We start from the raw sequence: 25,412 nt of genomic DNA, 5'->3' as shown, positions 1-25,412 counted from the left end.
CATGAAGTCTATGTGGGGACATGCAACAATTTCTCCATTAATTGAGGAATTTATCCATCGGTTAAAAAGATAAGGATGAGTTGTAATATTGAGTAGTAATTAGTTGGCTCAGTTAACTGAGTCAAGTCCAGTTAGATTAATTCAAACAGTTTGTTGAATTAATTGTGAGTTCAGTTAGTTAATGCTTGCATGCATGTAACTGCTGCACTTCAGATAACTGAATATTATCTCATAAATAACTCATGCATGTCAGTTCAGTCAGAGACCCAGTTGAGATCAGAGGGGGGACAATGTACTATTAGTTGAATGAATTTTTCCTATAAAGGAATCTCATCCATGCAGAAGGATTTATCTCCTTCAATTTTGTGCAGTTATTTCTGAGCCAAGTGAGTTATGTGAGGTGGGAATTCACACAGGTGGAAGCACTGGACCCCAGGAAAAACTACACAAGGAAATAGGAGGCTTGGAGGGCAGAGGAAAAGGTTGTGAGAGCCTTTGACTGTCTAAGAGAAGCATTGTTTGATTGCAAAGAGAGCAGGATAGCTTGAGAGCTGATTCTTTTTGTAACTTGAACAAGATTTCCACTTGTATGATAATACAAAAATTAGGGTTTTAGGCTGAGGCTTTCCCCGGGTTATTTCTTCTGTGTTATGTGTGATTGATTTCTCATTCTCAGTTATATGTGTTCTCATTGATCTTGCTCTATTCGATTAAGCTTCTGCAAAGTTTGTTGTAGAAGTAGATCTTGTATTTTGCTTTAGTCTATTGCATAATCTATTGATCTACAGTGGGAATTTCTACATGGTATCAGAGCAAAGGTGATCAAGGCGAAGAACAATATACAAGAAGGGAGAAGTTTGAAGTTTGAGGTTCCTGAATATAGAAATCGAGTTCTTATCACATCTCAATTTCACCAATGGCGTTCAACGGTTTAAGACTCAAGTATGCCCTTGATGGCAGCTCAAATTATATAGCCTGGAAGGATCGCATGGAGGCAGTATTAGAGGATAACGGTCTAAAGGAATTCATTGATCAAGAAGTCCCCAAGCCGACTGATGCTACTCAACTAGCGGAATGGAAGAAATGTGTGGCTAGAGCAAGGAGAATCCTCCTGGAGGGAGTTCGAGACCACATTGTCTCGAGCCTCCATGGGAAGGAGACACCATTTTCGATGTGGAAAACATTGAAAGATCTATATCAGAACAACAGCGATCAGAGGAAGCTGGCGCTGAAAGACAAGCTTCGTAAGATCAAGTGTGAAAAGGGCGACACGATCTCTACATATCTGAACAAGCTCACCACCTGCAGGGATGAGCTTGGAAGTGTAGGGATCACGACCGCTAATGATGACATGGTGAGTCTTGCACTCCTTGGTCTTCCTAAGAGCTGGCATAGCTGCCAACACTCGGTAAACAAAAGAGAGAAACTGCCATATTGGGAACGACTTTGGTCGAATCTAATGCAGGAGGAGATACGGATAAGCACCAGAGATGGATCTTCTTCATCCAAGGAAGATGAAGAAAATTGCGCCTTAGCAAGTAAGGAAAACAAAGGGAAGAAGAAGGATTCTCATCCCAAATCCAATTCTTTCCATGGTGGGAAGAAGTTTGAAAAATCGAAAGTGTGATGCTTTCATTGTCATGAAGTGGGCCATTTTGCTACAAATTGTCCACCAAGGAAATCCAGGAAGGGATTCGTGGAATGATTGGAAGGTGAGGCACTAGCCTCAGAGTTCGAGTTGGATTTCACACTTTTCACATGCATGGTTTCATCCATGGTGGGAAGTGGTTGGTTTCCTAACAGTGGAGATTCTTTCCACATGACCGGCAACAAGAGTTTGTTCAGTACCTTGGAGTAGAAAGATCTCTAGATACTCATAGCGATGGGTAATGATGAAAAGTATAGTGTCTCAGGTGTAGGCACAGTTGTTTTTCAGAAGGAGCATGGAGCTCGCATTACCTTGACTGATGTCAAGTATGTACCAGGATTGAAGAAAAATTTGGTGTTGATTGCCATGCTAGAAGACAAGGGCTATGATGTAGTCTTCAGTAAGGGAAAGGTTTTCCTTCCACACATCACCACGAGACAGGTGAAGCAGATTGGTTCATGAGTCAAGAACCTGTATGCTCTTGAGGTTCAAGATGCATGCAAAGCCTTGAGGAGCAAGGAAACTGATGGAGACTTGGTGGTTGAGAGGGAGAGTACACTACCTCTCAACATGCAGTGTCAGAAGAAGTCTCGGACAATTGTGGAGAAGCCACAGTTGGTGAAGTAGCTTCAAGAGGTTGTGGAGCAGCCACAACTAAAGAAGCTAAGAGGAGATTGAGTGGAGGCATCCATTCATCCAGAGACCTCCAGTAGGGGGAAATTTCGAGCCAAGTGGGCAGAGGGATCACATGCATCCATATCTCCAGGTGGGAGGTGGGGCGATGTGGAGTGATCGTCCCACGCAGGCTGAAATAAGGGTTGGATCCTTGAGGTACCCAACCTTTTGGATTCGACTTTGCCACAGGGAGCCCCGACGAGGAGTAGCAGGACTGACTGAGTGGGTAGAGACAGATGCAGATGGAGCGGCAGAGAGAGCTACAGTGCAGGAATCCTAAGACAGTGTAGAGCTAGTAGGCTGCAACAATGCGAGAGGCACAAGAGTGTTGCACCAGTGTAGGATGGCACAAAGAGGTGTGCAATGGTGCAAGATGCATGGAGTGTTGCAGCAGCTCAGAGGTTACAGAGGGAGCACTTGTCAGCGGCAGAGGAAGCTTTAGCATCAAAGGATGTTTCTAGCCCAACAGGGATGTTAGTTGGGAAATTTTTTTGTTTCTAGAGTTGCTGGAGCAACAACACTTGGGAGAAGTGTTGCATGCAGAACATTCCAAAGGTTCAGGATCGAGTTCGAGTTGAATGCCTTTCTTATTGAGAGGGAGTGTTGAAAATGGCAACAAGAAATGCTAAAAATAACATTGCTATAAATAGCATTTCAGGTACTAGTGTTGGACATAACAGTAAGGAATGAAAAATGGAAGTGCTATAGATAGCATTGCTAAAAATAGCAGTTCAGAATAGATTCCTATTTTAGTTAGTCCCTGAACTAAAATAGTGAAGTAAAATTTGAATTTGATCTTAGCAGCTATTTGTAAAATAATTAATTAATTCACCATGAGTTAATTAGTTGTAGAAAATCAAACATGAAGTCTATGTGGGGACATGCAACAGTTTCTCCATTAATTGAGGAATTTATCCATCAGTTAAAGAGATAAGGATGAGTTGTAATATTGAGTTGTAATTAGTTGGCTCAGTTAACTGAGTCAAGTCCAGTTAGATTAATTCAAACAGTTTGTTGAATTAATTGTGAGTTCAGTTAGTTAATGCTTGCATGCATGTAACTGCTGCACTTCAGATAACTGAATATTCTCTCATAAATAACTCATGCATGTCAGTTCAGTCAGAGACCCAGTTGAGATCAGAGGAGGGACAATGTACTATCAGTTGGATGAATTTTTCCTATAAAGGAATCTCATCCATGCAGAAGGATTTATCTCCTTCAGGTTTGTGCAGTTATTTCTGAGCCAAGTGAGCTGTGTGAGGTGGGAATTCACACAAGTGGAAGCACTGGACCCCAGGAAAAACTGCGCAAGGAAATAGGAGGCTTGGAGGGCAGAGGAGAAGGTTGTGAGAGCCTTTGATTGTCTATGAGCAATATTGTTTGATTGCAGAGAGAGCAGGATAGCTTGAGAGCTAATTCTTTTTGTAACTTGAACAAGATTTCCACTTGTATGATAATATAGAGATTGGGGTTTTAGGTTGAGGCTTTCCCCGAGTTAATTCTTCTGTGTTATGTGTGATTGATTTCTCTTTCTCAGTTATATATGTTCTCATTGATCTTGCTCTATTGGATTAAGCTTCCGCAAAGTTTGTTGTAGAAATAGATCTTGTATTTTTCTTTAGTATATTGCATAATCTGTTGATCTACAGTGGGAATTTTTACACAAATAAGTACTTATCTTTCTATGAATTATCCACCAACGCATTACAATGAAGAATCTTCAACCCAACCATAGGTTTTCTATCACACATAAACTCTTTGTAGCGAAGGAAAACTTCAAGTTGGGATATGAATCCACTAAGGTGAAATACTACCCGTTGGATCTAATATCATTGTCTCATCCCAATTTACTAGAATTCACAAGTAAATAAACAAAAACTACAACAATCCCAATAAACCAAACACTCTTCACTCTCTTGCTGCACAACACTAGGAATGGGATCCCCTTCATTACTAAATAGGCCCTCATGTCATCCCACTTCCTTTTAGTGGCCTAACATAGGCTGACCAATGAATCTCTATTGCTAGAAACAAGGAAATAGGAAATTTGCAGTTGTAATCAATTGCATTTTTTCTTTCAACAAACACCCATAAATTCAATCATATTTTCTCATAATTTCATGGCATTAAAACTAAGACAACTTAAGCTCATAGAAGAAACCCAAGGAACAATGAATGAGAATTATGAACTTGTATGCCCAATTCTTAGATTATATTTACATGCAAAGGAGATACCTTGTGTTTTGGAGAATGGTCTCATGATTTATGAATAATTTAATAAAAATAGGAAATGGGTAGGCAACTAAGGATAAAGGGTTGAGTAGAAATATAATATTATTATTTCCACTTAGCCTTATAAGCACCCTTTCTTCCCCTCTTATGGATACCTAGCCCCTTATTATTTCCTTCTTCATTTGCAACCTCAATAATATTTATATTTTTGTTCAATGTATAGTTTTACAAAGTCACAAATGTCCAACTTATAGCATTTCATTAGTACACACATTCATAATCAAGAGTCAAATCATGGGTGTTACAATCTCCACCTTCTTAGATTTGCACCATCGTTGGTGCGTTATTAGAATTATGTACAATATCAAACTTATTATTAAAATTGCAAAACAAATGTGGGCATGCTTCCCACATAGCATCCTCTAGCTCCCATCTTGCCTCATTAGGCATGTAATGTGCCCATTAGACCTTTACACCTCAAGGAAAACACCTTGTAGCAAAGGTTTTTGTGGAGGCTTTTAGTGTTACAAGAGTGACCAAAAATTAAAAAAAAATGTCCACTAGAATCTTTGCATAGGAAACTTTAGTTAAATCATAGGAAATATGCCCAAACAATTTTGCAATTTTTTTGAAAATTCCAATACAATTCTTCATGTCAAATTTAGAGGACAACTAAGTTTTCACTTCCTAGATGATTTCCCTCTCATTTCGAATTAGCAACATATTATCCACATACAACACCAAATAAATAAGATGATTACCAACTAATTTGAAATACACATAGTGACCCACTTTGCTCGTTGTGAAGCCAAGTCCTAATATATAAGTGTCAAAAATTTGATACCACATCTTGGTGATTAGTTCAACCCATATAGGGAATTTTTCAGCTTAATACTAGCTATTTCTTTCCTTTAACAACAAAACCCTTTGGTTGCTTCATGTAGATTTCTTCTTCCAGATCCCCATGTAGGAGTTGTGTTCACATCCATTTGTTATACTTCAAAATAAAAGGTAGAAACAATAGATAAAGGAAATTTAATAAAATTTAACTTCATAACAGGAGGACAAATATCACCAAAGTTAATTTCCTCTACCTAGGAATAATTTTTTGCTACTGATTGAGTTTTGTTTTTCTTAACTTTGTCTTTTGTGTTTAACTTCTTCTTAAATACCCATTTGTTTCCAATGGGATTTCTTCTAACAAATAACTCCATTAGATCCAAAACATCAATTTTGTCTAAGACTACCATTTCTTCAAGCACGACTTTTTTTCATAGTTTTCCATCCTCTAAATCCACTGCCTCCCTAATAGTTTTAGGATCATATTTAGTAATAAACAAAGCAAAACTAGAATAAAAATTAAGTGGAGTATGTCTTTGTGGATGCCTTCCTTACCAAAGAAATCTCCTTAATATTGGAGTATGTTGTTCTTCTCTTCTAATTCATGTTCTTTTGTAGGGTCTAATTCATCATCCTTCAATTCAGACTTTATTTTTTTTGTACTTTCTCTCTTGGTATGATTCCGTGTTTGACAACATCTTTGATTTCTCTAAATACCATATCTCTATTATACACAACCTTCTTAGTTTTTGGGTTCCAAATCTTATAACCTTTCAGACCATCTTTATATCTAATAAAGGCACACTTTTCAACTTTCTTATCCAGCTTATTCTTCTTCTCCTTTGGCACATGTACATAAACATCACAACCAGATACCCTAAGATGTTTAAGAGAGTTCTTATTACATGTCCATGCCTCATGTGGAGTCTTATCATTTAATGTTGATAAGGGTGACCTATTTACCAGGTAACACACAATGTCCACTACCTCTTCCCATATTTCTTGTCCTAACCTGACACCACTGACCATGCTCTTTGCTTTCTCCATTAGTGTCTTGTTCATCCTCTCTGCAACTCCATTATGCAAAGGTGTGTATGGAGTAGTATGCTTCCTTGCTATACCACACTTCTTACATAATTCTTTGAATTCATTCTTGTAAAATTCTTCACCACTATCTATCCTCAACACCTTAATTTTCTTATTTGTTTGATTTCCACAAGAGCCTTAAACTATTTAAATTTGTCAAAGACTTTAGATATATTCCTATGAAATAACTCCATTTATTCCTTGAGAAAACATCTATAAATGAGACATAGTACACAAAGTTACCTAGTGATGGAACTAACGCAAGTTCAAACACATCACTATGCACCAATTATATTATTCCCTCCGGCCTTGTAGTAATAGAGGAGAATCTTACTTGGTTTTGCTTCTTGTATTAACAATGCTCATTGAAATATAAATATAGAGAGAAATTAGATGTACCTTCTACAATACCATTATTGTGTAGTACTCAAAGGCCCTTCTCTCTGATATGTTCCAATCTTTGATGCCATAACATAGCCTTTTCCCTAGATGTTATAGGAGTTTCCCCTTTTTCTTCTCCATTCTCAAGAAAAATAGAATTGTTGCACCCATCATTAATAGTGCTTCCTAATAGCTTATACAAAGTTCCAGTATGAGCTCCCCTTGACAATACCATTGCTACTCAAACCATCCTGCATGTATCCTTTTCAAACAATGTTTTTACACCTACATTGCTCATGTTGCTTACAAAAATCAAATTTCTAGCTAATCCTAGGATGTGTAGAACACCAAGGAGTGTTCTAATCCTTCCACCCACGAGCATCAACTTTAATTTTCCTTATCCTATGCTTCTGGTTGTTGAACCTTCTCCCAAGAAAACATCACAACTATCATATCTTTCATACTTACAAAATCACTCCCTATGAGCAGTCATATGAAAAGATATACGTGAGTCAACTAACCATGCCTCCTGATCTACATGTGCATTTGAAAAAGCCAAATACACATCCCCTCCATTTGATGAGATTTTTGCCTATGTAAAAGCATTATCACCAAATCCCTTCGCTTTCTCAACAATTTTGGATTTATATCCTTTCTTGTAATGCCCTTATTTTCCACATCTCCAACATACCTTTACAAATTTCCTTGGAGATTTAGATCTTCCTCTAAATTTAGATCTCCCACTTGAGGACTTATTTTTATTTTTATTTTGGGAGCATCCTCTTGTAGACAAGGCATATGTATATGAGTTTATGCATTTTTATCTCATCTCCTTTGATAACAAAGATGAATAAATCATTAAAACTTAAAGTAGTTGTGTTACTACTTATGGCAACAATCAAATTATCCCATGAGTCTGGTAAAGAAAAAAACAAATTCGCTGCACTTATCTTCATATGAAATATTAATATCAACAGATAATAGTTGACTTACCACAATGTGTTTGGATGCTTCGTCACCAAGTCCCCATCCTTCATCCTTAGGTTATACAACTTTTCTGTAGGAACAATTTGTTCAGTAGATACTTAGACCGATACAAAGTCATTAACTTGTTATATAGTGCATTCGTTATAGCTTTTCTTGAAACATTCATTAATATTGAATTTAAGAGACACAATCATATTATGCTCTTTTCCTTTTGATCCAAATTGGTCCAGTCTTCTGTCGACATCCCTGTTAGTGTAGTACCCAAATCCAATACGGTCCACTGATCTTTTTCCACCAATAGAACTTCCCATTTTGAGCTTCCATAGCTCAAAAATCTATTCCATTAAATTTCTCAATCTTTATCTTTGAACTAATTGCCATTTCCTTTCACCACAAGAATCAATTCCATAAATCTCCCACTATAACAAGGTCTACCATAGGCCCGAGTAAAACCCCTTAGCCATAAAAGCATCCCCTTAAACCCAAACTACTTTGATACCAAATATATAGTTTAACCAAGTACAATTAATTGTTGCAAACATATTATCAATGAAACATAAAAGGTGTAATGACAAACACACACATAAACACAAAGATATTACCCTAAAAACCCAAAATTGTGAAAACCATAAGTTTTTTTGAATATATTCTTCTTTATAGTATTACAATACACACACACACATACATATCTCGCAATATTTGTAAACGACCAATCCATTTACCCTATATTAGAATATAATCATATTTCCTTAACCAAAACTACAAAACCATGGGCTAAACCACCACGCACGACAAAAACTACAAAAGGCAAAAACAACCAAAAATAGATGCAAAAAACCATCTCTCTCTCTCTCTCTCTCTCTCTCTCTCTCTATCTCTCTCTCTATATATATATATATATATATATATATATATATATATATATATATATATATATATATATATATATATATGTGCTTTACCCAAACCCCTATGCAAGGGGCTCTCTACCCCTTACGAGCCCCTCTAGTAGGGGGTTGGAGCCCTCCCTGCCATGCCTAACACAATATACAACATGTGGAGGTAGTTGTACAAAAAATATAACACATATCCAACACAACGTAAAGGTTCACAGTGATTGAAATGCAAGCAATATGTAATTGTTACACTTATTGGTAACCTATCCACATCCAATTGAGACAATAGGCCCAATACACTAAATAAAATGTTAATGTGTAATTGCTATAGTTTTTTTTCAAGGAAAGAAATCGCCCCCCCTCTAAACTTGAAGGCAAGAGTGAGGTTGTTGGTACCAGGCCAACCTATAGTTATACTCACTTAAGAGTGTTTTTCTCAAGCTCAAAGTCATTACAATAATAAAAGACATCGAAACTCATCATGTCAACTAATGAGGATTTGAACTTGGGTGGGGAGGACAATAACCATTCCGCCCAACCACCTAAGATAACCTCGATTAGCATGTAATTGCTATAGTTATTGGTAATATGTTATCATATAATAGGGCCAATATGTCGTGGAGTACATTACGCAAAAATATTGTTTTCACAAAGAAATATTCCAAAACATTCAACTTCAAGTAACATTTAATTATATAGATTAACAATCACCACTTGAACTATTTTTATTACTTGAGCTATGTGCATGCCTCATTTCTTCATCACTTGTAGGTGATATTGTACTTTGGTTATTTAACCTAAAATTTTCTTGGTCAACTTGTTTTTGGTGTTTCGTCTCTTCATGTTCCATCTATAAATAGAGAAACAAAGTGTAATAAGTATATCTACATCTATATAGGATAATTTAAATGATTACGTAAATCCAAAGGTGTACCATTGCAATGAGAGATTCATAAATAATATACATTCTTTCAAAACCATGATGCATGCCTTCTCTGAAAATATCTTATGTTGGCTCCACTTTGTGCTTCTCTTCCCGCATGTTTAATTATAGCCCATCACCATGCATATATATAATTAATATAAAGGTTTTTTGTTGTTCCATTTATTATAAAATGAAGGTTTTTTTTTTTTGGACTAGAGGAATCGACAAGTGAGTCATTGTACTTGCGTGTCACAAGGTTGATTTCAACCGCTACCACTATAACCTCTAGGTGTCTACATATGCTCCGTTTGCAGATATGGGTAAGTTGGGGGGATTTGAACCTCGAATCTCTTGCTACATATTACTTCATTGTCACGACATTGGCCGATTGAGCTGCCCCCTGGGGGCTTAAATTGTTCACCAAACCACTCAAGCTAAGATTTTTTGACATAAAATGAGTGAAGTTAAACACCATAAATACTTACAATTTGTTCAATTAACCTTTGATACTTCAACATATACTTAGAACCTTTACTTAACCCAATGTTGATCAATTCTTCTATTGACTTTTCCTTGTACATTAGCACCTATTAGGCAATATCCACGGACAACTGTAAATTAATTATGTAAATATATAATGATCACAACAAACATGAAATCTTAAGTAAGATAAATAATATCAATAGTACAAACTTTGTGATTAACCCTCTTCTTCTTTGTCTTATGTATTGAATGAGTCCTATTTTGTTTCCTTTTATGCAAACAAATAATTTAATAATAGTATTTCATGCACTAATTGAATTTGATGTACAAACAGGGTAATAATTGATTGTACTTATGATGAAGGCATTTATTGGGATGACTCTCTTTGTACACTTGGACATCCCTACATGCATGTATTTAGTCACTCTCATATGTCTTTTGAAATTCAAATAATCTTTTTGAAAAGCAAAAAAGATGATAAATTATTTTTAAGCTCACATAAAATTAAATATAGCAAGAAATATCTTGTTAATTTTGGGAACTTACTATATAAAAACATATTTAGTAATAATACTTTTTAAATGATTATTTTTTGTTATTGTAAGTTTTTGCTATTGCAAGTCTCACTAGCCATTGCTTTAGAAACGCTTCATGGAGGAAATATATAACCCAATTCTTCAACTCATTGGATTGATTTTTGTACCGTGAGATGAAAAGGCATCTATACGTTCTTTTCGCTATATCTCCCATATTGAGATGAACTGAGAAATTTTGTGACAAAATATGGAATAAGACAATATAATGAATGAAGTTTGCACATTACAATAATTAAGCCTTGGTCCAAAACAAATTAACAATTACTATTACATGATGTATGTGCAAAAGTTCTAATTCTGTTGTATAGTGCTAAAACTCAATCACATCAAGGTTATGTCACACTACTCAAGCACATTACAATAATTAAGCCTTGGTCCAAAACAAATTAACAATTACTATTACATGATGTATGTGCAAAACTTCTAATTTTGTTGTATAGTGCTAAGACTCAGTCACATCAAGATTATGTCACACTACCCAAGCATATTACAATAATTAAGCCTTGGTCCAAAACAAATTAACAATATCTATTACATGATGTATGTGCAAAACTTATAATTTTGTTGTATAGTGTTAGGACTCAATCAAATAAAGATTATGTCACACTACCCAATGTGTTGACTTTGACATAGACAAAACAACCAACTAATGCATATGAGTTTGTGTAGACAAACAACTTATAGTAGATTGAGATGCATAGAAGACCAACAATCACAACCTATTTTCTTTTATAACTTAATTTCTTCCTCTTCCCAAAATTATGTAAATCAATATACAAAATAAGAATAAATGGAAAAAAAAAACTATTTTATTTTCATTTAAATTATTTACACACTTTATCTCAATGTAATGGAATTTGTTAAAATGTATGTACAATGCTATGTTATTCATATATATGTTAATTACTATATTGATATCGTGAAAATATATAGAATACTTATTTTATATATCTTAATAATTTATGAGTAACAATATTTATTAAAATATTATTTAATATATCTACTCTTTTTGGTTTATATATTGACAAGTTTGAGGAGTGGTTAAATTTGCAAGGGGGTGATGGTATCTATTTGGGCAAGTTTGTTATAAGGCTTCTTTTGTATGCTGATGACTTTATTCCGATTGCTAAATCGACTCTTGGTTTGCAAGAGCACTTACTATCCCTTGGACATTTTTGTAGAAGTATGAGGATGCAAGTCAATATCAACAAAACGAAAGTAGTGGTCTTCTCTAAGAAAAGAAAACATAACCAACATAAGTTCTACTTTGAAGGCAACATTCTGGAAGAAGTTGAAAATTACAAATACCTCGGAATTGACTTCAACAGAAATCTAAGCTGGAATGGTTGTACAAAGAAAATAACTTTTGGGGGTTGGGAAGCATTTTATGCTTTTCAAAATAGGTGTAGAGAGGCAGAGTTAAGGGATTGGAAAACCACTCAAACTCTTTTTGGGCTTCTAGTGATTCTGGTGATTCTCTAAGGTTGTGAACTGTGGGCCAACAGTACATCCGACATGCAGTGCAGACAAATTGAGAAAATTCAGAAGCATTTGATTACAAACAAATTTAGGATTAAAAGTGCAGTTCCTTATGATATATTGTTAAGTGAAAGATGGACTGGTCCTATTGAAGCAATTGCTATGGTGCGAGTCATACGATATTTAAAAGAAATTGAGCAAATGGAAGAGGGTAGATGGCCTAAGGTTGTCTTTAATGATAGATTGTGCAAGAGCAAAAAACTTGGATGCACCAAAATAACAAATGGTTTAGTAAATGGGTTATTTGCTTGAAAGCGTGTCCCATAAACAACAAAGAGATAAAAGATTTTGTTATGGAAAAGTTCTAGAAGCGTACTTGGGATAAGGAGCTAGGAAGAAAGAAAAATGACTATATTGAAGTGTTTAATCCCACTCATAGTCATCAACCAAAAGTATACATAGAGGCCAATATCTCTTGGAGAGCCAAAATTCTTATTGCTCAGTTAAGGACTAATTCTCATCAGCTCTGTTGTGAAACAGGGCATTGGAAAAGGCCAAAGGAAGTGTGGGAGGAAAGAGTATGCATTTTTTGTTCTTTGGGAAAAGTGGAAATAGAAAAACATTTCATTTTAGAATGTGAGACCTTCAAAGGCAATTGGGAAAGTTATGCAGATATGCTGGCAGCTAACTCTTGGGATAATCTATTTAGTGAGGGGTTTGTCGAGAAGCTAGGAGCATTTATTTTGAAGCTTCATAGAAAAATGCCGAATACATCAAGCAGATGAAGAAACAATCTGTCCTATAGGCTATCTTTAGTCTCGTGGACGTTAAAATAATTTCTTTCTTTCTTTCTTTCTATATAATTGCGCTGAGAGGCTCATTCTACAACCCAGTTTGAGGGGATGTATAAGTATGTTTCTCTGTAGAGTTGACACATGCCCTTTAAAATAAAAATAAATTTGCTCTAAATCCAAAAATAATGTAAGCTATAATAAAAAAAAATGAATATGCTATAAAGTAATTAGAAGTAAAAAATGTGTGAGTAAAACTTTTCAAAACTATTTCAACACGAAATTTAAATAAATTATTTGAAGATCTATGTTAACTAATTTATATTGATATCAACTTCATATAGAAAAAAATAATGTTAAAATAAATTACAAGTGAGTGTTAGGGGAGTTTTTCCTAAAGTAACACATTATGGCATAAATATTTTAATTCTAATTTATATTGACATATACTTAAAAATATATTAATAATAAAAAACTATTTTAATTTGAGTTAATAAATATTTATTTAATCTAAAAATATATACTCTATAAATATTAAAAATATAATTTAAACAAAAAAATATTACACATTATGCACGTGAAAAAAATTTGATCCCTCTCTAACATTATCTATACTTAAAATAAATAAATAATATCTTAAAAACAATATCTTCATTGATTAAGATTTCCTAGGATTTAAAATTATCTTCAAAGATTAAGATTTCAGGAACGTTGGAAGTTTTGTTGTAGTTATGCCAAATCTACTCATTCACTCCCTCGCGAATCGAGAAAAATGATGTGATGAAGCAAAATCCTTCCCATGATAAGTCACAAGCTCTTTGTTCCTCGAAGCTGCGTTTAGAGATCATAACCCTTGTATTTGGTTGATTTTGTTATAACGCTCCATGAATTAGGAATCACGAGTCACTAGCCTCTAACAAAACAACGGGCTGCAATCATTTTCGATGAATATTAACGCTTGCATTATGAAACTGAACATATCAGTTGCATTAAAGTAAGTTTTTATGTTTCAGTTTATGTACGAGCAGTTATTGTCTGAATGCAACGTTTTAATAGGCCAACCTGAACCCATGGAACCTGATTCTGCATTGTGAGGCAGCTCAAGTATCTCAATTATGGCCAGGTTCGGCCTCAAGTTGGCTTCAGTCGTGTTAGAGCCCAAGAAATTCTACCAATAATTATAGTATACATCTGCACTCTGCTGTCCAAATTCTGACACATCTATTTATTTGCTCTCTGACTTTGCACATACTCTCATGGTTCAACATCAACACTTTGACGAGGGTTTATGCGCGTGAAGGCAAGTGTTATAGGGAGGATTTTACGTATGAAGGTTTTAGGAATCAATTTCGGCATTTTTTTTTCGGGGTTTCATGCGTGCAGTGACAGTGTGTTGATGGTTTCCGAAATTTGCACAGATTAAGGGCTTCTGAAGTTTAGTGTATGACGTTGATTTTGCTCCTCTGCATTTGAGGCCGAAATCCGACAAGGGACGAGGTGCGAAGGTACACTTCTTTTCTCATTCATTCATTTTCTGAATACGCCATTTGCCTTTTTGTTTTGAATAGCGCATTTTCCATTTTGTTTTGAATGGGGCATTTTCTTGATAGAGTTTGATTTTTTGGTGTATGGTATTTTTGGCATTTTTTGAGTCATTCTCCAAGATTTTTATTTTATTTTTTCGGGGAAATGTATTTTTTATTAGAATAATGAAAATAAATAGCCAGATGCCCATTGCATTCATAAGTGCTTTAAAGCCCTTTTCATGACATTTTATATCTGATTCAAAAAAGAAAATACTGCAGTTTGTTTCTGGAGAGCTACATTTGTAACCTCTTTAAAGAAATAACATTCAAATTATTATATTAACCATTTATCCAAAGTTATGAGAAAGTCCATCATTATACAAAATAACATTCAAATTAATACAGTAACCATTTATCCGAAGTTACGAGAAAGTCCATCATTATACAAGATCTGAGATAGGAACTGAAATAACTAAAGTCAAAACCATGGTTCATGGTTTTATTCAGCAATATGTCTATTCTGGATTGCTCTAATAATCCAGGTTTCTCGTTTTAGCCCAATCCAGCTGAGAGCCTGTCTGCAAGACTGTTCGTGTCCCTGTAAATACGAGACAGAGATGTATAGGAGAAAGATTTTAGTAGATTGTGAACTTCATTGTACAAAGGTTGTAATATAAAATTCTCGAGAACGATTTCTTTGCACATTCATTTAATAACCGGCATTGAGTTTCCAAAAATATGTAATTGGATTACAACAAACTCTTGAGCTATTTTCAAGACCAGCTTAAGAGCCATCTTTTCACAGAAGTTATTGATTTTTTGACAAAGTCCAGCTTTAAAAGAAATATTATGATCATAAGATAAGTATTTTGAACCTCCCTTAGGAGGGTTCCCTTGTGACGCACCATCAAAAAGATGCCCATGGAATATCCTTATTTATTGCCACTTAAGATTGCAAATGAGAGAGAGATTTTGCCTGCACCTGTGGGTATGCATTTATAATTTTTATGACCTGTACAACACATTTAAGTGGTAATGACACTTTGTCTTCAAATGACTTTAGATTTCTGGCAAGCCATACTCCCTAGGATAGGTTAAGAGGTTACGTTTTGATCTTAGAAATCTTGTTTTTGCTACACTAGATTGAGGGCCTCTTCGAAGCTTCCTCCTTCATAGAGATTCCTAATCCATATTAACCTTTCCACCTCTTTCCATACCTCCTTTGAGTATGGACATTCCATTATGAGATGGAATATAGTTTCTTCTGCTTGACAACATTAACAACACTATCCTGACCCCATAAAATTCCTCTCCAGATGAACATCTCATATGGGAGTCTTATTGTGTAAAATCAGTGATATAAATATCTTGTTTTTCGAGGACATTTTAATTTCCAAATAATTTTCCATGACCAGATCTGTTGGCCTTCTCTTCCTTCTTTTGCTAGTGCTTTGTGGCCTATTCTAGGAGCATTATCCCTAACATGGTTCAATGACCAAATCCTCTGGTCCTCTTCTTCTTTGAGCCTAACATTGTTGTCTATTAGGATGTATGTGTACCTTTTCCATTCCTTGGCACACTCTACCCCCAATCCAAGTTCTTTCCATGTTAGCCACTGTTGGTACCACACTACCAAGTAGTGGACCTTTCTCAGTTTGAAACTTGTCTAAAATTAAAATAACCGTTGTTCCTTAACTCTTGGAGCATTGTTAATTTTTTAAAACCCAGTTACAAATTTACTGTTTCAACAAATAATCACAGAACTGAAATAAACAAAGCTTTCTAATCTGATTTGTAACAATAAATATTCTGGGTTTTTAACAAAATAAACAACAAAAGCAAAAATACTCAAAACCAATCACATGCAATCACATGCAACATAAAATAACATAGATATACCTTGGAAACCCCAGTGTGGGGGGAAATATTTTCTTACAACATTTACACAAGAATTTGCTTCGACAAATACCCAACAAATGATCTCAGCCCTCTTTCTCTCACTTGGCTCTTGTATGACCTACACGTGCGGCCCAGCAAAAAATTTCAGTGTACAAAGAAACTCGGCCTCTTGCCCAAAAAGAAAACTCAACCTCTTTGCTTATCTTGCTCTAGCTAACTCGATCTAGCCTTTTCTTGTTCTCGCTACCATAGACTGTGCTCCATTGAATCCCAATTCGTGTCAAATCGAATGTGCATCTGCTTTGACTTGAACCTCCTATTAAAAAGATCAAACCCTAATCTCAAGCGAAATCCCTAATCTCAACGTTTGAGATTAGATCTCACTTTTTGCTGAAATCAACAACTACGACTTAATCTATCGTTGATTTATTTTCCCTTTTGTAAAAAAGGCACCCAACAATTAAATTAAATTGTCGTTTAACTGCAGCAGGAGATAATTAAGGTGACCCACTGCATGTCATGGCACCTGATCCATGTAGAATCACCTTCCAAGCTACAATCTCAACACTCCCTCTTAGCGAGGAAGGTGTTCTGCACAACACCCAACTTATCCTTGAAGAATACAAATTTTCCCTTCATCAAGGCTTTTGTTAAGATGTCTGCTACCTACTTGTTTGTAGGAATGTACTGCAGATTTACTTTCCATGTCTGTACACAATCTCTGATGAAGTGGCACTTTATTTCAATATGCTTCGACTTGTCATGGAATACCAGATTCTCAAAGAGTTTAATACAACTCTGATTATCACAATGAATGACAGTTGGATCAAACTCTTGATCAGAAAGCCCAAAAAGGAGTTTTCGAAGCCAAATAGCCTCGCATGCCGCTATACTGGTAGACATGTACTCGGCCTCTGCAGAACTAAGTGGAAATAACCTTTGTATCCTGCTGTACCAAGAGACTGCTCCTGATCCCAAACTGAAACTGCACCTAGAAGCTCTTCTTGTCAGCTGTATTGCTTGCCCAATTCGCATTGATGTACCCCTCCAAATTCACTCCATCCTTCAAAGCAGTGTTGTTAAAATCGCGATAAAATCGCGATTTTATCGGAAAATCGCGATTTTTTCATCTTGCCGATCAAATCGCGATTTTTATACGAAAAAATCGCCTACTTTTTTTTTGCCGATTTTTACTGAAAAAATCGCGCTTTTTTCAAAAAATCGCGATTTTTTCGAAAAAAGCGCGATTTTTAACGAAAAAATCGTGGGGGCTCAGGACAGCATAGTTTTATAACTTTTTTTGGGTTTTTTCATGCAATGTTTTTTGAAAGAAACAAATAATTTTTGAGTGGGGTAGCTTAATGATCAAGTCTAGGCCCTAGTATGGATATGCTATTCATGGTAATGTTAAATTCTTAAAGTAAAAGTGACATTCTCCTTAATCTTCATTTTCATCCTTTTACTTAAATTTTTAACATTACCATGAAATGACTCAGGATGTTTGAGAGTGGTTCCAGCCTCATTGGATTTCATATGGAGAAAGTAGAATTTTAGATTTCATTTAAAATCCAGCAGACTTATCAGTTTTTCAGGATTTCAGGATTGGGAGATTGTAATGTTTCCAGGTGACACCACCTGCCCGGGCTACCCCTGCCACCAGTAGAGGACGTGGTCTACCTCCTATAGCTCCTACTTCTAGTTCTTCAACGTCTAGATCACATCAGACTCCACTGCCATTTCCACCTGCACGGGCACCAGCATCTACATCTAGAGGGAAAGGGAAAGCTGTGGCATTTTCTCGCAAGAGGGGCAGAGGAAATCAATAGGATTAGACTTTCATTTTATTGTATATGACATTATGACATGATGAGATACATTATCATATTTTTTGTTGATATTTTGAGGTTGAGTTGGGACTTACTATTCAGGACATGATTCAATGTTATGTGTGATTTTAGCGCTAGAAATGATATTAAACATCTTATATATTAGTTTTTTTATCATATTTATGTGTCAATGTATTTATTTTATGTTGTAGATGGTTTAGATATTAAAAAAATTGAAAAAAAATGAAAAAAAATGAATATTTTTGTGCCAAACGATTTTTTCCCGCTTTTTTCCGATTTTTTCCCGATTTTAACGATTTTTTCCGCTTTTTTCCCGGCGCCGATTAAATCCCGATCGCGATGTGTGCAACACTGCTTCAAAGTGTACCTCATCCCATAGTCAACTGTGCCTTGGAGATATCTCAGAACATGCTTTGTAGCTACCTAGTGCACTCGCTTAGGCTTTATCATAAACTGATTAAGTGTGTTCACTGCAAAACAAAGGTTTGGCCTGTTGTTGACCAGATACATCAGAGAGCCAATTAACTGTATATACAAGGTAGGGTCCACTGCTTCTGATATGAAAGTATTGTTCTTCTTCCAATTGGTCACAAGTGGTTTGCAGTCCTCCACCCTGAAACGCTTCAAGATCCCAACTGTGTATTTCCCTTGTCCAAGGAAAATCTTTCCCTCTCTCTGCCACACCTCCAACCCAAGAAGGTAGTGCATCAACCCAAATCCTTCATCTCTAACTTTTCTGCAAGATCCTGCTCGCATTGCATAATGAGCTACTCAGACCTTGTGAGAAACAGGTCATCAACTTACAACACCAATATGAGAGGCTCACCATTCACCTGAATGTAGTACAAATTCAGGTCAACCTCACTCTTAGTGAAGCCCATGCTCTGCAAATAACTGTCAATTTGCACATACTAAGCCTAAGGAGCTTACTTGAGTCCATACAATGCTCTCTTCAACCTGCACACATGGGAATTCCTCCCAATCACCTCAAAACCCTCTAAGGGCTCTATGTAGATCTCTTCCTATTGAGGAAGGTTGTCTTCACATCCATCTGGTGAAACCTCCAACCCATCTGCATTGCTATAGAAATGAGAGTGCTGATGGATGAGTATCTGGCTACCAGAGTGAAGGTCTCTTCATAATAGATCCGTTCAGTCTATGAAAATCCCTTAACCACAAAATGGGCTTTGAAATTCTCCACATTGCCATCCGCAACATGCTTGATCTTATACACCCATCTCAAGCCAACCACTGACTTGTCCACTAGTCGTGGCACAACCTCCCATATGCTGTTCTTCATGATGGAAGAATACTCTTCTAGCATGGCATCCACCCGCATCTAATGCTCAGATGCCTCTTGAAAGCTGGTAGGTTTAGCCTCAATCAGTTAACTCATCAACGCCATATACTTGGAATAGGTGCTGATGAGCCTTGCATTGTTTGACTAAATATCTTAGAGCACCAACATATTCCTGGGCCTCTCTCAATGTCTGCTCTTCCCACTTGGCCTGCTTCCTCCTTGTTCCTAGAGTTTGAGGTTGGGTGTGAGGAATCCCTTGTTCCTCATCTTGATCTCACTACTTGACCTTCTCGCTCTGGTCACCAACACGCGAAACTGTAGTCAGAGGAATCTGCACTAACTCAACCTTTGGTGCCTACTCCTCCTGAACATCAATTGTAGAAGAACTCATGTTGTCAGACTTCCAAAGAGCCCTCTCTTCTTCAAACTTCACATCCCTGTGCACTACTGTTTTCCTGAGAGTAAGAATGTTAACACGATAGGCTTTTGAAGTCTTGATGTACCCCACAAAGATACCTTTCTCTACAATAGCCTCCAACTTGGTCCTTTTCTCCTCGGGAACATGGCAATACACAAAGCACCCAAAGATGCGAATGTGTCCCAAATTTGGTTTCTTTGTTGTAAACACCTCTTCTGGTGTTAATTTGCCCAACACCTTGTGTGGGCTTCTGTTATGTAGATATACGACAATGTTGCAAGTGTCGACCCATTGAAACAAACAAACACAGATCTTGGTCAATAGCCCTGTTCTTCTGCTCTGCAACCCCATTCTGCTGAGGTTGTACGAAATTGTCAACTCCTTCTTGATGCCTTCCTGTGCATAGAAATCCTTGAAGGCATTAGATGTGTACTTAATTCTATTGATTGACCTCAATGTCTTGATCTTTTTCCCTGTCTGATTCTCAACTAGAGCCTTGAACTCCTTGAATCTGTTAAAGGCCTCATCCTTATTTTTCATGAAATAGATCCAGGTCTTCTTGGAGAAGTTGTCAATGAAGGTCACATAATACTAGTACCCACTCAAGGATACTGTTGACATGGGCCAACACATGTCTGAGTGTACTAGATCCAAAATCCCTTTGAACCTAGTGTCACTGCATGGAAAATAGGTCTTGGCATATTCATCTAGTGCGCAACCCTTACACACCTCATGCTGCTTGACCTTCAGTTCTGGCAGCCCTGTCACTATCTCCTTGAGCACATTAAGTGCTCCATGATGAAGATGAGCCATCCTCTCGTGCCATAATTCTCCCAGCCCTTTGCTACAACTTATCAATGCATGCGTCGGCTCAAACCGCAATCGAAACAAGTTATCCTTCTTTACTCCTATTACTTTCATTGTCTTGGAGTTCTTGGGCCGAATATACATTTTGCCCTCCTCAAAGGTCACAATGTAATCCTTGTCCTTGATGTTAGCAATTGAAACCAAGTTCTTTGTCATACCGGTAACATACAACATGTCATCCACCAACAAGGGTTTGCCAGACTCTCTCTGAAACTTAACTGTGCCAATATTAGTTGGATGGTACTTGGCATCGTCTCCAAGCTTTATGTAGAAGTCCAACTCCTTTTCCTTCAAATTGGTGAAATACTCTTTGACTCCATTCTAGTTGCAAGAAGCCCCATTGTCAGTGTACCACACGCTGGTGGAAACTAAACTCGAGAGATATGTAATGGGCGAAAACTCATTCTCAAACTGTGTTGTAAACTCGTCCACCTCTATGCTAGCAATGACTTACTTCTTGTGCTTGTTCTTCTTCTTATTCAAGCAGTGGTTGACATAGTGACCTAGTTGATGGCATGCAAAGCATTTAACCTTGTTTGGATCCCCCTTCTTCTCACCCTTGGAAGAGGACCCCTCGCTTGGCCCTTTCTTGGCCTTTTGCTTACCCTGGCTTGCAGAGCAAGGTTCTCATCTTCTTCAAACCTTTTCCTTTGATGGAGGAAATCATCTCAAAGACTTGCCCAATCGGGTAGGTGATCTCGGCCCATAACACACTTGAAAAACACCTCCTAGTGCTTTGAAAAACCATTCAAGGCTAAAATGCACTAGCTCCTCTTCAGCGATTGTCTCTCCAACAATAGCTAATTCGTCCTTGACCTGTGTTAGCTTTGGCAAATAAGATGTCACGCTCTCGCCCTTGGACATTCTTGTGCCATGCAACTTGTCCTTAAGCATCATCTTTCGACTCTGATAGTCTCTCTGATATAATTTTGTGAGCGCATCCCACATCTTTTTTGCAGTATCCTTCTCTGATAGATGGGGTATGAGATGATCTTTGACCCCATCAAGAATAATCCTCTACGCCTTGGCCTCCTTGACCTCATGCAAATCAAGAGCAATTGGATCATTTGTTGGTGGAACTATTGTTGTATTAACATAATTTCACAACTTGTTCTCCTTGAAAACAACTGAGATTCAAACCTTCCATTTCAAATAGTTCGAAGAACCCTCAAGCTTGTCCTCATATCAAACACTGGTAGCCATTGTAGAATAAAACCCTCGAAGAGATTGAATATTGAAATCTGATATTTTTTTTGGTCCTGAAACCTATGTCAAATATCCTTGGCTTCATATTTAGAGTTTAAAGCTCCGATACTGTGTTAATTTCTTTAAACCCAGTTGCAAATTTACTATCTCAAAAAATAATCCAGATTTGAAATAAACAAAGCTTTCTAATTTGATTTGTAATAATAAATATCTTGGGTTTTTAACTAAATAAACAACAAAAGCAAAAATACTTGGAACCAATCATATGCAATCACATGCAATAGAAAAGAACACAGATATACCCTGGAAACCATAGCATGGGGAAAACCAACAAACTTTGGACTTCTTATTCAACTTTAGGAGAAATTTTTTCTTATAGCAGTGACACAAGAATTTGCTTTGGCAAATACCTAGCAAAAGATCTTGGCCCTGTTTCTCTCACTCGACTCTTGTATGACACACATGCGCGACCCAATAGAAAACTTCTGCGTACTTGGCCTCTCGGCCAAAGAGAAAGCTTGGCTTCTTTGCTGATCTTGCTCTAGCTAGCTCGATCTAGCCTTTTCTCGTTTTCGCTACCAAATATTGCGCTCCACTGAATCCCAACTCGTGCCAAATCGAATGTGCATCTCCTTTGGCTTGAACCTCCTATTAAAAAGATCAAACCCTAATCTCAAGAGAAATCCCTAATCTCAAGCGAAATCCCTAATCTCAATGTTTGAGATTAGATCTCACTTCACTGAGATCAATGGCTATGACTTAATCTGTTGTTGACTTATTTTCCTTTTTATAAAAAGGTACCCAACAATTAAATTAAATTGTCGTCTAAACTCCTGACTTAGGAAATTCATTAATTAACTACTATAGGAGATAATTAAGGTGACTCGCTGCATGTCATGGCACTTGATCCATGCAGGATCACCTTCCAAGCTACAATCTCAACAACCTTCTCAAAGGGAAGTTTGTGCATACCTTTGCTCCCTATCCATGTGTCAAGACCAATTTTCACTTTATCCCCTTTTCTAATTTACATAATCAACCAATTGCCAACCAAAATAACAACTTTCCAGATTATTGAGGCATTATTTGGTTAATTGAGGGGATTTTAATCAATCCTCCATTGGATTAGGGGCTATGTACTTAGCTCTTACTACTTGAACCTACAAACCTCCTTTTGTTAATCTCCATACATTTTTTGTAGTAAGAGCCTTTGAGAGAGAAAGGGACTTTTGAGGATCCGCCATCTAATGGATTTTGGTAATGCCAATTTTTCCATGAGGGCAACATTGATCCTTCTCTCTGGTTTCCAGACCAGATAAACTTGTAACAAAGTTTCGTAACAGTTTCCAAAACACATTTTGGCACTTTTGGGGAAAAAAACACATTTTGGCACCTAGGCAAGGGATATCTAATAGACTGGGATCACTTCCAAAAATACTTTTACCAAAACCAAACGACCTCCATTAGACAACCATTTATTGCACCAAGTTTATAATTTCTTCTCCACTTTAGCCATCAACCACTGCCAATCACATTTTTTATATTGATTTGGTCTTAAAAAAGAAACCTAGGTACTTAAGATACTATACTAGATTAGTCATCTTAAAGGGAAACAATTGAGTAATAACATTTTTTCCTCGCGTAGATATCCTAGTAAGTTCATCAAGGATTTTTCCATATTAATTGTCATTTCAGTTACCTTACTAAATAAATCTATGATATATTTGAACTTCTCAATGACTCTTCTACTACCTTCATAAAATAATCAGTATATCATCTACAAATAGTAATGTGTGATACTACATGATACTCCGATAGGTATCCCCTTTAATACTACCATATCCTTCTGCTTTTTGAAGTAGCTTACTTAAGCCTTCAAGTGTTAAAATAAATAGAAGGGGTAATGGAAGGCATCCTTGTCTAAGGTCCCTCCTTGATTTGGGCCTCAATGCTTATAACCCACCTATTAGATTATAGTTGTATAAATATTTGCAATTTATAATTATCTCCATAGTATTTTGTCTAGTGAGAACCAAAACGAACTAGGGGATTTCATGTTGGAGCTATTCAACCAAAAGAAGCAAACTCCTATAAAACCCAGCTTTTATTAAATTGTTTTAACTAAATTATTAGATTAAATCTGAGTTTTAGTATTGATTATGGAGAAAATCCTACAGATCAAGTAGGTCTGAATGGGTGGTAAAACAGAAATATAAATCAGGTTCAAGCAATCTTCATAGAACCAGTTTGAAGCAATCTTTGTGATTTTGTTTACAAGTGTACTTTCCTGTGTTTCTCATTGTACCCAAATTGTTCTGTGTATTTTTCAGAAATCATCATCTCTGGTATTTCCTATATCTCCAATATTGCTAACCATGGTTTCTAAGGTTGGGGGGCAGATCTCTTTTAAACCAATGTGAGATCATTGTGTGTCTACTTCTTTGAATGTCACAGAGTTTTAATGATGAATTTGGAGCCACATAAAAAGAAATTAATATAAAATAGAATGCTCAAATTAAAAAAACATCAAAGCTTAAAAGAAGTTAGAAACCTTCATGTGGCAATTTTCTAAGCAACCTTTGACTGCATTCTTGCATGCTGTGGATTACAACGACCTTTTTTTAGTCAAATAGTGGAGTTGAATGTGCAACATTTGTTTTTTCAACTAGCCTGCTCAAAATGAATAAATGCTTGCTGCTGTTATGTTCCAAAGGATATCTTCCTCTAATTTTACGATTATTGCTAAGTTCAGCTTATATTTAGAAAAAAACAATCCTATAAGAGATGTAACATGGGGTTTCATGCTTACAATTTAATTCTAATTGAATTTGGGGATTTGTGGGCAGGATTTGAGAAGATGGCGGGGATCCCAGAGGATTCTGGATCAATGCTTGATACAATAAAAGCAGATCGGTCTGTTTGGCTTATGAAGTGTCCTCAGGTTATTGGTCAAGCATGGAAAGAGTTTAATGATTTGGGGCAGCCTTTAGCCAAAATAACCGTATCTGTTGATCCATGTAAGACAGATGATCAACGCATCGAAGCAAAGGTCTATGATTAAATTCCCAGACTTTACTTTCTAAGTTTCTACAGTACTTCACTACTTTGCATTCGTTTCTTTATTTGTACATTATGATATACTTTTTTATATATCTAGGTTAACTTCCTTTTTGCTTTTAGTGTTTGCATTCTGACAGATAGTGAAGATGCAGTATTTTATGTTTGCTCACCTAAATTTCTCTATTATCGGTTTTCAACTTGTCAAGCAACTGCTATTGAAAAATTGAAAAGTGTTACATTGACAAAGACATACTAATCGCAAACATTAGT

At 36.4% G+C, this 25,412-nt stretch overlaps 1 protein-coding gene across 3 annotated transcripts in view; it reads left to right on the top strand.

The window, feature by feature from the left end:
• Positions 1–13,744: 13,744 nt before the first annotated feature.
• LOC149189548 (uncharacterized) overlaps positions 13,745–25,412 on the top strand; it is a 232,483-nt gene continuing 220,815 nt past the window's right edge. Inside the window, exons 1-3 of one of the 3 annotated variants that reach the window (XR_016255907.1) lie at positions 13,745–14,319; positions 14,438–14,524; positions 24,929–25,131. Coding sequence is in view for 2 of the 3 variants with exons in the window: in XM_089411840.1 (XP_089267966.1) it covers positions 24,940–25,131 (192 nt within the window). In the remaining variant the exon portion in view is untranslated. The remainder of the gene's footprint in view (positions 14,320–14,437; positions 14,525–24,928; positions 25,132–25,412) is intronic. The other 2 variants (XM_089411840.1, XM_089411839.1) reach the window with 2 other exon arrangements.

The sequence above is a fragment of the Pinus tabuliformis genome, chromosome 3_1 (genome assembly GCF_031772625.1).
Source record: "Pinus tabuliformis cultivar Carrire ecotype Pingquan chromosome 3_1, CPIR1, whole genome shotgun sequence".
In the NCBI taxonomy this organism is placed as follows: domain Eukaryota; kingdom Viridiplantae; phylum Streptophyta; class Pinopsida; order Pinales; family Pinaceae; genus Pinus; species Pinus tabuliformis.
The sequence above is the reverse complement of the archived record's forward strand: the minus strand, read 5'-3'. Positions and strand labels throughout refer to the sequence as shown.